At 36.4% G+C, this 12,671-nt stretch overlaps 1 protein-coding gene across 1 annotated transcript in view; it reads right to left on the bottom strand.

Annotated features, from left to right (window-relative positions):
* Positions 1-11,267, bottom strand: part of COG6 (component of oligomeric golgi complex 6) — a gene marked incomplete at its 5' end in the record, with an annotated part of 44,873 nt that extends 33,606 nt beyond the window's left edge. Inside the window, 5 exons of the mRNA XM_010075032.1 lie at positions 1,131-1,224; positions 2,382-2,452; positions 2,702-2,784; positions 4,815-4,957; positions 11,125-11,267. Coding sequence (XP_010073334.1) covers positions 1,131-1,224; positions 2,382-2,452; positions 2,702-2,784; positions 4,815-4,957; positions 11,125-11,267 — 534 coding nt within the window. The remainder of the gene's footprint in view (positions 1-1,130; positions 1,225-2,381; positions 2,453-2,701; positions 2,785-4,814; positions 4,958-11,124) is intronic.
* Positions 11,268-12,671: the final 1,404 nt, after the last annotated feature.

The following is a 12,671-nucleotide window of genomic DNA, read 5'->3' on the forward strand; positions in this document are numbered from 1 at the left end:
AATCTTCAGCTTCCATTTTAGAAAAACCCAGTAAAATAATGATCACAGGAGGCAGAGGAAGGAGGTGGAGAAAAAGCTTTGAAAACCAGAGTGGAAAATGGAAGAGGAACACTGCTTTGAGCTAAGAATCCCTGTATTTTCTACAAAACAGTTTTCAATCTTTCTATTGGAACCAAACCAAACTGAAATGTTTATTTCAGATCCCTACTGACTGCAGTTCCCAAAAGCGCATCCATGGTGCAACCTTTAAGGTCCACTTGCAATCCGCATTTTCCCTGTGAAGAGCTCCATGGAGTTTTACAGTGTCACATACCGAGACCTTCATACATTTGACCCACTGAAAGACGAGGCTAACGTTTGAAAGACTGCCTAGTACTCTGCTGTCCTGGATGCCTGTGGCTAAGAGTAATCTGCAATAGCTGCAAAATGTGACAAATGCATTTAAAAAAAAAAAAACAAACCACAAAAAAACCCACCAAACTAAAAAGCAAAGAAGAAGTACCTCTTCAGGTATGCTCACCCCAATAAAAAAAACGTTCTTACACTGCCACCTCGTGGTTGTCTCTTCTAAGTACCATTTAATTTACATTAAGAGGTTCCTGCAGCAAATTCTGAACAAGAACTAAACAGTAGTATTTATTTTATATATTTTAAAGGCTCATATGTAGTACACTGTTTTTAATAGATTACTGTACAACTCATAAGGGAAGACAGTCTTACTACTAGAAGCATTTCAGTAAAAGCTAATTAGCCTTTATCATTTTTTTACTTTGGGAATTTAAATGAGCCAATCACATGCTCTGGATGGCATTTTTTTCTTCAGAAAACCCTACCATGAGAGCAGAAGAAATTCACAACTCATTTAGATTAAAATAAAAACAGTCTGACATTTTACTTTAACTAGAAACCCATACATAAGTTGGAAAAAAGTCCAATGACATTTACTTTACCATAATTATGTCAAAAAGACTTCTGAAATTTAAAGAAGTTGAAAAATTATTTTTGTATTTTTTTTAATCTGATACAGGACTGAATTGCCACCATCTTTTGCACTGTAATTCATGCCCACCTTTAAATTGTCAGGAAATACTGATTTCTGTTAGAGATAATAATCACAAACATTTACTTACTTATACAGGACAGGTCTATCTTGTAAGGCTTCCATGGCCTGAGCAAGAACTGGAGAAATGTCACATGATTCTTGTGTCAAAGTCCTGCATTCATCTATAAAATATCAACATGGATAAAAGCGCATTCTTTACACTGTAATATTATTTTATAACAAGCTGTCAAAAAAAATGAGTTAAAAACTCAAAGGTTTTGGATTTTGCATTGAAGCCTTCAGAATATCCTACCTGGCCTAGTTCGTGTTAATGCAACTAAATTCCCCCATAAGCAGGACTTCACTGTAAAATGGATATCCACCAGAAATTACAAGAAAAGTTAAAGGAAGCTTAGTATCTGTTTGCACCCATGTACAACTGTTAAATCATTCAACCATCAGGATTCTGTCAGGCTCCTTTAAAACAGTTTACCATATTCCAGGTTAACTATTAAGAAAAATTGAGCAAGTAGTAAAGCAAGCTGTGGGTTTATTTTATTGTTTGGGGGTTTTTTTGCTGTTGTTATTTTTTTTTTTTTCCACTTTGATCACATTAACTATATCATCTTGTATATTCCATTCAAGAATGTGGAAATCATATGAACTAAATCAAACATCAGCATAAAAATTATGAATTTTCATTAGGGTGAAACCACAACCACTATCTGGGGTTTCAGCAAACAAATATAACGTCACATTGCATCAGCTTTTTTTCACAAATCTTCCTGTCAGTGTCTTAGGAGAAGAGAGAAGTAATAAAAAAGCATCTACATTTTACACTATCAAGATGTTACATCGAACACTGACACTCGGATCCAGAGTACATATGCAAAAATAATCATCATCTACTATCAGTAAAAAGAGCATTCTGATACAGTAAGGTTGATTTTTTTCTTCTTTTTTTAAAGGTAATAAGCCACTCCCCCACTAAATTAGATCTTGCTACTGAATTGTCAAAAACAACAACTCCCCTGTAACCTGCAAGAAAATTAAATGCAATATACTTAACAATTTGCTTAGACTACCAAACTATAGTTGCTGTTCTCTGTGGAAAATAATCTAAAAATACAAATAAATAAGACACTTTTACAAATAGAGATGAGGTTAGCCCAAAAAAAGGAATCTCCAATTAACTACTTGGTTCACAGCAAATCTTTCACTAAGAAGGAAACCCAAAGCCATGTTAATTAATCTCGGCAAGTGTTTTTGCTGAGTTCAATCCACATCAAGGAATTAAAGGAATCATCATAATAATATTCATAAACATTCTTAATCTTACTTTGAGTCCATCTGTAAAGTCGTTCATAAGATGTCTCTTGCAGCAAAGCCATCTGTTCCATAATTTCCAAACTACAAGACAAAAAAATTCTATTTGCAAATACTATTTTAGGTAGTACTACCAAAGACATGTAACAAATCAAATAAAACACACCATTATTAAAACTAAGAAAATTTTAAAGCATGTTACTATTTGGTTTTTTGTTAAATACTCTGTATAGTCATATCAAGTAAAGAATGAGACCTTGCTGTAACTTCTGCTTTTAACTAGTAATTGGTTATTTACTTTATTTATTTAAATAGAGTTCAAGTAGCACTCACCCTGCCCTTTGCTGATTTGTCCGGAGGAGAATCTTGACATCATCATGAATTTGCTTTACTCTTCCCAAAGCCTTGAAAAAATCCTAAATCAATTAAAAAAAAAAAAACAAACCAAACCATGTTTAAATGCAGTAACTTCTCATTCAAATCTGTAGCATTCTACACTCCCCATTTCAATTCCATATTGATGTTCCTTGCAGGTCTGTGTTCCAAGCGCTGCTTTTAAAATACAAGCCCCCCCTCCACGACATCTCACCTCTCATTCCACCTTAAGAGCCTTAGGATTTTTTTCTTTCCCATTGCATCATGCCTTTCTCCCACAAAAAAACAAACAAACCCCAAAAAATAAAAAACAGCATAAAAGATGATGGTTTTGTTTGTCTTTTATGTAGTACGTGTGTGTTTTACATTTATTACTTAATACACTGGGGAGATTTTGAGGACATTACTACTTTTGAGGACATTCCATCATCTTCTCCCCATTAATATTAGCAACTAAAGAGCGAATTGAAACATTATAAAGTATAATGATTACAAGTTGATATTTTTTGTGTTCATATAATGGGGTAACAATTTCTAAGAAAAATCAAACATTTGCAATAGACTAGACCAAGGTTTTCCAGGACAGTCTTTTCCCCTTGAATGTCTCGCAGCAACAATGAAGAAAAAAAACCCTACAGGACAGGGTGAGATGACCAATACTTGTATTTTGGTACTGTTTCAGAGAGCAAATAGAAATCCACTAACATTTTCAAACGTCTTATTATGAAGTCACCTTTCAAAGATCATGGAGGAGACTCGCTAATTCAGACATAACTCTTCGTTACATCTTTTGTGACCTGAACAAAGTCTGTCTCAGGAAAGTAGAGTTTCACTCTGGCTCAAGTCATGTAAAAAATACACATATTTTAATTAAAGTAGGACACTGATTTAACATACTGTCTTGCATCAGCTGTGTTGAAGATCACGTTTATAGAAAACCAAATCACTCCTCCTTCAGGAAGAAAAAAAATTATTTAAAATCTGCCAAGGCAGAAGCCTGACTAAAAATGTTTTGGGCATGCTGGTTGATTCTACCATAGGGGAAAAGCACGAATGTTATTTTACTGAAGTCTGCCATTTCAGCAGCACAACTATGATTATATCTCAGTTACTTCTGCACATTTTTTAGACAGATCAAAGTATCAAAAGGACTAATGCTTGTTCTGCTGCAAACCAAGCACTGAATAAATGGCACAGCATTGCTATCATTGTTCCCTACAACATGTGCTTTTTAGAAACGTCAATGTTCTTGCACAGTAATAGTTGGTACAAAACCACACAGCAATTACTCAAGTGCACAACCATTTAACACATTCCATTTATGCTTCCATTAGCACTGTTTATGGTTATCTGCTCCATGTCTTTAATATTTTTTTTTAACTGCAGACAGGATGCCTGCAGAAACAAGATAGTACACCTCAGCAGGCAGTCTACGTTTAAGTGAAGGCTTCTATGCAACTATAATAATGAAAATCTATGAAGTGTACTCAATTCTCTCATTATTCAGTTTGCTTTTACTGCAGAACAATGTGCCTTCTTATTCAAACCATAAACATATTCAAAATCTTGTTATGAAAGGTGGCTAAAAGTGAATCAGCACCTGACATCTTCATCAACCAAACAATAATGAGGGAAAGTCTCAGTTTATACTGTTTCCAGTCCCTGAATACCTATTTACCTCCATATGCAAAATGCACACACACGCACAAGGGTAGTACCACATATTACTGAAGCGCTGCAAATTTCTCATTTGCTTTATTTGAGTGTGATGAAGTTTTAAAACACCTTCACTGAAAATTCAGACCTCATAAAGGTCTTTTTGAAGTGTAGAAAAGTGAAAGCTCATTTGCCCCTAAAATTCATTACACAAACTAGAACTACATGTTGATTTTCTTTCTTGTTATTTGAATCTCTCATCACACATTTCAAACTCATCAGAAATTCACCGTTAAAAGGTACATTCCTTCATAAAAACTAAATTGCAAAGTGATAAGAAGATCTCATGTACAATTCAACTAGGACGCTTCTACATTTTAGTCTAGGGCAAAGCTTTTAATGTCCATTGAGCTACCTCAGTAATTGGCTCATCTTTCGTGCCTCGAAGGAGGTTCATTTCATCTGGTGTCAGCTGGAATTTTGCTATGAATGCATCTGCAACTTGGGCTTTCATTTCTAGTCTCTGACTGTAATAAAACAAAGTGAAGAGGACATTACCTTTTTATGCATACCTCATATTTATTTTGCATATTCAGACTTTTGGAAATATAATGAGCATTAGAAATCTGTGTTATTACATTCTAATAGTTCATTCTTGCCATCAAACACTTGAGTTGTGTTTTCACACACAATTTTCCATTAAGCTTACATAGATTACTGAGTAAAGACAATCTAAAGGTAAGTTAGTACATTTGAAAACTAGTAAGTTCTTTAAAAAAAAAATTCCTTTAGCATTTATATCACAAGTTATCTACTCCAGATACTTTGTGCTTGTACAGTTGTAATGCTTCCAGTTCTTTCCTTTCAAATTCATCAAGGAAAGAAGGGGGATTTACCTCATGTTTTCAGAGAGGCACAAAAAGCTGCAGCATCCAAAATGAGAAAATAATAATTAGATTAATCTATCTTACGGTAGAACAGATCCATGTCTTTTTAACAATGTAAATTTGTATCCCAACTGTACATTTTGATTGCTTGTGAGATTAGTAATAGCTAATTCTCTTGTTGATTACCCTCCCCAAAATAAACACAGCAGGGATGCAATATGCAAACGCCATCTCGTGGGCAGCATCTTTTTGCACATGTTTTGTCACATACAAGCACAGAAGGACCCAAATGAATATAGTTTTATTCCACAGGAAGGGACTGGAATTCCTGTAGCAACAGAAAATTTCCTCAAACTGTGGTTTGAATTCACAGCATTCCAGGAAATAAAGACTGCTTTTTCAGGACGTTGAGGATTCACTAATTCGATGTTTGTAGAAGAATAATGCTCAATTATTTTAAGACCACTTCAGCTTCCAATGTAATTATTGCAAGATAAATACATTATTATTATAGGGTGTAAGACAGGCAAGTACACTTCTAATACTGACTGCAATAATTAAATTTCCTTGCAAGATCGCAGCTTGAAAAGTAAGTTTTTGTTTATTTACCCCTTCTCTACTATCCAACTAGTGTCTGCACTTCATTCAGCTAAAGAAGCAAAGAAAACTGGCTTCCCTCCTGCAGATGTGGATGACCCATCCTGCAGTTCCACAAACTTTCAGAGATCAGATTAGATGTTTTGCAATTGTCAGTGCTCTACCATACTGAACAGTGAGGTGAGGAGTATCAAATCCAACAGTGTTTTAACACTAAAATTTATGAAAATCAAAGGGGAAAGCAACCCAGTACTTGGAAGTTACACAGAAGACACCTAAACAAAAACAAAACCCAAAACCTCATACGCTTTAATACCACATCTTTAATTGGTAAGTCAGGTTTCCCCAGGGTCCTATGCAGATGTAGCTATTTTGCCTTTACATTGACAGCTTTGCAGTGCTTAAAATCAATCTGTCTACTTAATTTTCTCTAAGCAAACTTCAGAATTGCAAATTCATGGTCTCCATGAAGCTGACTGTTTCTAAGGGAAGGAACAAGAGTGATGGAGGAGGATTTTCACCAACTAAACAGGCAATGACAGTAGATGCATCCATGAAAAATGATAGCGCCTTCTAAGCAATTTGGTGGTAGCTCACGGCAAGTAAGAACAGGGAAGTCTAAAAAGGGAGGGCTTGATTACATGTACACAACTTGGAAACAAGAAAACGCAGGTACAGGAAGAAAGGAATGATATTTGGAAGAGAGGAAAGAGATTGAGAAGCATCATGATGGTTTTGCAAAGAAGGTGGAGTCAGTTTTCTAGCACAAGGCTGGAGACATGGGACGAGAGAGAATTAGGAGAGAATGGAAAGTACCAAAAGAGTTTGGGGGCAGAGAGGGAAGACGTGTGAGGTGATGGATGTGAAGGGACTGAAGTTGCCCCATCTTCTCTTTGAATAACTTTATCTAAATCTCTCGTACCGGGGTGTGGACATGCAACACTACCTTCAAATATAAACAGTCCTGGCACTGTTTTCCAGCCCCACTGATACGCTTGTCTGACATAGAAAGTGCAGCAGACCTCAACACAGTGGAAGGAGAATGGAAGAACACCATTTTGAACACAGTCTGTAAATTTTCAGCAGGCAGATTAGGTGACAAAATCTGAAGAGAGGAAGCCATGGTGTAACTTCAACTGGAGACAGAGGAAAAAATACCAAGAGAAGCTGTCTAAAAACATGCTCACAAGAATTAACTGACAGGAGAATACTAACAAAAGAGTATTTTTAATTAAATATGAGGCTTGTGAGAGATTTGTCTGATGATAACTACATCAATCTCACAACACATGTGAAAGATGGATCAGGTCTGCTCTGTAGTATATATTGCATCATTGCAACGATTCCTGAGCCATGCTGCTTAGGCTGCCTCAGCCACCCCTGCTCATCCCTGCCCTGTACTGCCCTTCCCACTGTGCCAGAACCGTTGTTTATACTCTTATGTAGTTAACCAGATCAGTGAACAAATCTGGCAGGAAAAAAAAAAACCAAAAGTTTTTATTTTATTTATTTTCTGGGGGTGGAAGCTATATGTATTCTCTATCCCAGTTTACCACAGGCCTGTACTAAGGGAGTGTGGGGTACCAAGTTCTGCATAGGCAGACGCCCTGGACTAGGAGGTGTGCCAGCACAGATTGCTGCCAGAGGCAAGGGGGCAATTCCCTGCTGCTATGAAACTCCTTGTGAAAACTACACTTCAGAACTCTTCTGAGGTATAAAAAGAGGTAATTTCAATAGTCAGGTACAACAAATAGTAATAATGATACTAAAAAATATCAGGACCTTCCCCTCTTAGCCCCCCAAAAACCTAGAGGCATATAATACAGCTACTCAAGTTGAAAATCAGGGAAGAACACTTAAAATTTCACCCAATGATCGTGCTTTCAACAGCACATTCCTATTTCACGCCATTATGCTAAGGAACTCTAATCCATCAATGTCACAACTATTTGATTTGGTTGAAACAATAGACAATGTGATTGAGTGAATTAACTTTATTTAATAGTTGCTCCAAGTCTCTCCTCTTGTAACAGAAGTCTCAATTTAATATATAACCACAAAGCTGAAAATATTTACACTGGATTATCCTCCCTTTAGGGAAAAGGCGGCACATAGGAAGAGAGCAGAGAAAGCAAATGCAAGACCTTCTTTTGTTTCAACTGAAACAAGATCTCCCACAAACACAGATGGGATGTTGAGAAACTTTTCTGTTCTTTGAACCTGCGTATCTCCTGAATTCATGAATACGTCCACTTACATAAGATCTCCACTTACTATTATCTCCTGTTCTTCGGATGTTTTCTAACATATAGTTTCACCAAACTGGGGGCAGGGGGAAGTATGATTTTAAGAAGCACAATATATCGACCAGAAGAGCTTTTTCAGTTTGCTTTGCAGATCTGTTGGAATTAGGGTTGTAAACTGTCAAGGAACAAGAACTGCACAAACAGCATGTTTGTTCACACTAGAATTCTGTGCCCCCTTCAATCTTGAAGTTATAAAATGTTCATTTTTGAATGGCAGAAGATCTCACTATCTCCCTCCACTGCAAGTCCTCACTCTGCACAGTCCTCCCTCCATTGCCTTTTTGCTGCTACAGAGAACAAGGTTCAATCAAAAAACATGCTTTAAAGCATTCCCATCCCCGGCTGCATCTTTGCTGAACACCTGCCATAACTGCTCATGGATCCACTCCGCACACTCCCAGTAATTAACAATAAATAACTACCAACAATTAATAAAACAGAGTCAATATATTAAACTCCAGCATACTGGCAAGTTTAGTTCCACAATGTAAACACAAGGTTAACAACCTCAAGGTGGCAGCAATGTTTCATCTATCTTTCTCAAGACAACGTTTCAGAAGTTGTGAGAAACATCTATCCTAAGCACGTGTCTGAATTTTCAAAAAGCTGTTTTCTTTTGGGCTCTTTAAAAAGGACAAGGGATTTCAACAAGCTACTCAGTTTCAAAACCCAGGTTAGCCACCTCTGCTTCTTCCTGCTATGAAAGTTGCCTTGGTTATTCAATCTGCATGAGAAAAAGATCCTATATCCTAGATGATGGATCAGGAATAAAACATGTAAGTGCTACGTACCCTTGACTTCCACCCGGCAGTGTACAGTATTAATGAGATCAATACACTTGCATAGGTATTTCATTTTTTATATTTCCTCAGACATAAACTAACAGATATTTAACTAGAACATACTCCATCTTATTAAAGCAAAGAAGTGGATTAAAGTATCATTCAAGCTTGCTAGAGGTACTTTGCTGTGATAAGTGCTATGCAAAACACAATGCAGCTAACAACAAAAGCCAGAGTATAACCCACAGCAGTTGGTACCTGTACAGACACTTGGACACGTTTCAAGACTCACTGGGCTTTCTATACACGTAATAATTTCTAAATTGTGTTCTAAGCAAGTGCAGTACAGCAGAGGAAAGGCCACACTGTGCTGTTATCCCAAAGTGCTTTTTTTTATTTCTTTTAACAAAGTTATCCCTGCATAAAGGAACAAAACTAACAGATCATGGGAACACTGCACAGATGCAAAAGGGGAAGTGCCAAGTGCTGGTAGACTTTGGAGCTTGGGTGGGGGACGGGACTCCAACAAAGAGCAATTTCCCCAGTTTTAATCGTTACCAGGGAGACAGAATTCTTTTGCAAGAGAACTCAAAAGGCTGGGAAAACTATGCACTTCATGCACTTTTCCCTTGAACCAAATACAAATGTGTACTGTTTGTTAGGATTATCACCTAGACAGCTCATAAAATGAGGTGGAGGAGAACCAGGCTTTTCCAAAGTTTAATTTTATCTTGCTGCCAAATGCAGCATAAAAAACCTGCCCTGCTAGCTTCCTTTACCTAGGACAAGTCATAGCAGCACATTCTGAAATTACTTTCAGTTTGTGGTACTGAGGATTCAACACATTTTTAAAGGCTCAGAAAGATGAAGCATTTTTAACTCAAAGAAATAACAACCATCTTTAACAGACACGTGTAAAAGCTTTTCAGTAGCAGCAAAAAAAAATAATTTTTCCATTATGGTTTTTATGGAAGGCAAATACACAAGACAATAACAAAACATCAACACACACGTTGTTAGGAAACCATTCTTAAGAATAAGTACCAGGTGCAAAAATGCATTTGTAAATGCTAAGAACAAATGTTTTTATTCTACATTTTGTCTGTCAAAAAACATTTTACTAAAGGAGAATTGAGATACTGAGATTGTATTCGGTGACCAATTCCATCACAGAATATAATAATGAAATTTTCTCCTTAATTAAAAAATAGGAAGGCACAGAAAACCATAGTTGTGTAATGTGCCCAGGATACAGGAAAATAACAGTAATATCACAGAAGGCTTTAGTGAGACCTCATCCAGAAAACAGATCACAATCCTTATCATCTGTGTTCAAGAACAACAGATTCCCATTAGACCAGAGCTAGCAGGATGATCATGGGAATGGAGAACCTAATTTATGAGAGGAGATGAAGGAAGCTCTTAAGATAAGAGACAAGATGAGAAAACAACCAATTTATATCCAAGAATTAGTCCGGAAATTAGGGAAAGGCTTTTACTGGAAAGAACAAGCTTTTGAGGCAAGTGTTCCAAGAACAGCAACATATACAAAATGCAAAAATAATTCACTAGTTGTATGTTGAACAGTTGGTAAGTTTATGAAAGTCATCACACAAATGATGACTGGCAGCAGGAGACTGGACTTGAACTTAGAAGTTTCTCCCATCTGTAATCCCTGACTAAAGACAGCTAGCCTGTAATGCTGCAGCCCTGCCATATAATACATTCTGCTCTAAAAATAAATAGGGAAAAATCAAAAAGGCTAAATCAAAAGTTAAGCAACAGAGGATACTAACTCCACTGAAATTATTAAAATCTTGCCAAACAGATTATCACACAGTAGAATTAAAAAACTTACATGCTGTAAATAAATCTGTAGAATACAATATTTTTCCACTTACATACCGATCAGGCTTCTTATAAACATCACTGGTACGTAGCTACAGAATAGTCTTGATAAGCTATTTCCACATGCAAAACTTCACAGCAATCATGTAATATATATACTTACTAGGTAAATCAGTATTTAGCAATGGTTAAGATACAACATATGGTTCCTAACTTGTGAACAGAGATTAAGTTGAAAAGGACTGTATTTCCAGTGAATAGATTCTTTTCCATTTGTAGAGGTGAGCTAGCTGATACTGTCATACCAAACAGACTGATATCAGCGTATCTCTTATACAATCTGATACAAAGATTTGAAAGGGGTCTGCTTCGTACAGCTTCAAATTTGCTATCAAATTCAAAAATGTTGCCAAAGGCATGAAAATAACTGTCCTCTATATCCATCCACCTGGAATAAGATCAGAATAAATGAGCTTAACCGGCAGCAAAAGGAGAACTAAATCAGATAGTAGGAAAAGAACCGATTTCCAGGGAAAGACCATGGGCTCTCTGTTCCTGGCCTTTTCTTCTACTAGCAGATTAGACAAACATCAGTCAGGAACGGTATCATGTAACTGATTCTGAACTTGTGATGAAGGTTTCTCAACATGTAGGACCATGTCTCATTTCATACTGATCAAGAGTACGTCACACCTCAGCAGAGTACATAGTTGCCAGGTAGAAAAGCTGACAGGAAATAAGGCTTTGCACTTTCTCTGGTTTTTGTTTTTTTTTTTTTTTTTTTTTTTTTTTTTGCTTCAGATCCATTTCAGCTGTTTTGATTCTTGTCTTATGCCCCATTACCTGTGCTTTACTTTGGTACAAATCAAGAAAGAAAAATCAGCCTCAGAATTTCAAGCCTTCACCCTCCCCCACATGAAATTATCATTCAGTTTAGGCAATCACTGCTTTTTCTCATGAAGCATATTCACAGGAATAAATGTAATTACAGGTTTCAAAAGGTCAAGACATGAAATACATCTCATCAGTGCAAACCACCAAATCACCACTTTTCTCAGCGTATGCGGATGAAAGCAAGCCTCTCCAACCTGCTGCAAATACTGCTGAACTGCCTGCACCATTTACAAATTTACTATGACAAAAAAGGTAATTCTTAAAAAAGGAAGCAACACCAAGAGACAAGCATGAGAAATCTGTAGAGCAGCACTACTGAAGCAGATGTTGACCAAGAAATATTCCTCCTAAGACTTTTGATCTTACTGAGCACAGAAGTGACAGTCAAATCATTCACTGAACTCAAAGAACTGTGTTGAATTTAAATAAAAAGCAAGTCAATATAATTCAATTAAAATAGATTGAAGTACACACTGCTGCATTCTAAAATATGTTTGGGAATCACATTTAACTGTATTTTTTAAAAGTGAAATAATCCTAGTGCTACAGAAACTGATTTTCCAGAATCACCACAACTAATAAGGACTCTGACATCAAAAAAACCCCATCTTGCTCTGTTTAAGAACACTATTAATAGACGCTAGCAAAACAAGATACTGTGTAAAGGTGTTAAAGTGCATAATCTCAATGAAAGCTCTCAAACTTTACCCTGACTCAGAAAATATCTGTCCAAGACATCTACATTCCCACTCCTTCATACAGTTTTCAGAGTATGATGGTCTTTACTTGCAGAAAACTACTTCTGACTCTCACCAGTCTTCTATTTCTGCAGGCTTATTTTCTGTGATCTCCCTGAATGCTCAGGGAGATACACTCATGTTATCACCGTTATTTAATTTTATATTTTTATCACCGTTATTTTTTTTATATGTTATATGTTTTATTTATTTTTTATTAT

This window comes from Pterocles gutturalis, unplaced genomic scaffold (assembly GCF_000699245.1).
Source record: "Pterocles gutturalis isolate BGI_N339 unplaced genomic scaffold, ASM69924v1 scaffold3537, whole genome shotgun sequence".
Taxonomy (NCBI): domain Eukaryota; kingdom Metazoa; phylum Chordata; class Aves; order Pterocliformes; family Pteroclidae; genus Pterocles; species Pterocles gutturalis.